The sequence below is a fragment of the Balaenoptera musculus genome, chromosome 20 (genome assembly GCF_009873245.2).
Source record: "Balaenoptera musculus isolate JJ_BM4_2016_0621 chromosome 20, mBalMus1.pri.v3, whole genome shotgun sequence".
NCBI classification, from domain to species: Eukaryota; Metazoa; Chordata; class Mammalia; order Artiodactyla; family Balaenopteridae; genus Balaenoptera; species Balaenoptera musculus.
Window position 1 is genome coordinate 45,378,353 of NC_045804.1, and position 1,562 is coordinate 45,379,914.

The 1,562-nt window shown below is 65.6% G+C and overlaps 1 protein-coding gene across 1 annotated transcript; it reads right to left on the reverse strand.

Moving 5' to 3' along the window:
* BHLHA9 (basic helix-loop-helix family member a9) lies at positions 1–684 on the reverse strand. Its single transcript, XM_036835618.1, has one exon. It carries the CDS (start codon positions 682–684, stop codon positions 1–3), a length of 684 nt encoding a protein of 227 aa, XP_036691513.1.
* Between the last annotated feature and the right edge of the window lie 878 nt (positions 685–1,562).

The following is a 1,562-nucleotide window of genomic DNA, read 5'->3' on the forward strand; positions in this document are numbered from 1 at the left end:
TCAGGAGTGCTGGTAGCCCAGCCCGGGGCTCGCTCGCAGGTGGCCCCGCGGCCAAGCAGAGGGAGCCCCGAGACTTCGGCGCCAGCTTCCCGCGGAGGCCTGGGCCACGCCCCGCGCCTCGGCCGCCGCCCTGGCCTGTCCCAGGGGCGTGTGCAGGAAGCACGAGGCGCAGCGCTGCGCGAAGGGCCCGGCGGGCGGCGGCGCAGGCTGCGGCGGGCTGGAGCTCGCGTCCCCCGCGTCCCCCGCGTCCCCAGCGCCCGCGGTCTGGCCGTAGCACTCCAGGTGCCCGCAGGGCCAGCGGGGCGCGGGGCTGGCGCGCAGCACGAGGGAGAGCGCCGTGATGCGGTGGATGGCCCTCCGCAGCGTGGCGATCTTGGAGAGCCTCTTGCCGCCCAGGTCGTGCCGCAGCGCGCGGCGCAGCGCGTTGAAGGCCTCGTTGTAGTCCAGGATGCGCTTGCGCTCCCGCACGTTGGCCGCCATGCGCCGCGCTTTCGACCGCACCGGCCGGCTGCGCTTTCTGCTGCCCACCGCCTCCTCTGCCTCGCCCAGGCCGCGGGGACTGCCGTTCTCTCTCAGCACCCCAAAATCCCTCCCGGCCTCCAGGCAAGAGCTCCCCAAGTCCTGGGCAGAGCCTTCGTCCCCCTTCAGGCCCCTGAGGCCTGGTCCCGGCGCGCCTCGGTGCATGGCCTTCTCCCGGGCCTTGCCGCCCCGGCTCCGGCTCCGGCTCCGGCTCCGGCTCACAAGCCTGACAGTCCACCTTCCGAGCGTTGACTCCTGCAGTCTGGACACTCCCGGGACAGGCCCTCTCTAGCTGGGCTTTATGGCACCACGTGGCTCTCCGCCCTCCCCATCCATCCATCTCCCTCCTCCTGCTTTATTACCTGCCTCCAGGTAGGTTGGTGAGGGAGGAACCCAGAGGAAGGAAGCAAGGAAGGGAGGACGCATGTAGATTCTTGTAGGAAGGGACCAGATGGGCAGCCGGGCCACGCCCAGGGCAGTACTCCAGCCGTGGGGAGAGCTTGCCCTGCTTCACTCCAGGGCCTCTCTGGGGTGGCTGGGTTCCACATTCTTACTCCCGACCCCAAAAAGGGTGCCACATTTGGCCAACGGTCAGGACTGCTGATAGGTGCACAGAAGGGCCCCAGTTGTAGTTGAGTGTGTTTAAAGAACCTTGAAAGTTTTGTCAAGTCCTGTGGGCAACCACAGGGCTATCACAGAGGAAAGCATGACTGTTCCAGCGGGACCCATAAGGGAGGGGCAGATCAGATACAGCAGGGCCCTGCAGATAAGATGGACCTGGAACTTCTGGCTTTCTCAGCTACCAGAGTGAGGCTGGCTGGGATTCTGGTTTTGGATTTTGCTTGGGCCTTAACTCATCTCCTACCTCTCTTTAGCTCCCTCTTCTGCAGGCAGAGCTGGGCTGAGTGCTGACTCAGAGGGTGATGGCGATTGTCTGGTGGCCCCCTGGCTCCCCTTGTGGTACCCATCAGGGCATCTTTTGGAGTCCAGGGTCCTTGAGCAGCTCGAGACACAACACTGCCATGTTATGAACTCAGTGAACC

Coding starts and splice junctions, on each gene's coding strand:
- BHLHA9 (XM_036835618.1), bottom strand. CDS start 684: ATGCACCGAGGCGCGCCGGGACCAGGCCTCAGGGGCCTGAAGGGGGAC.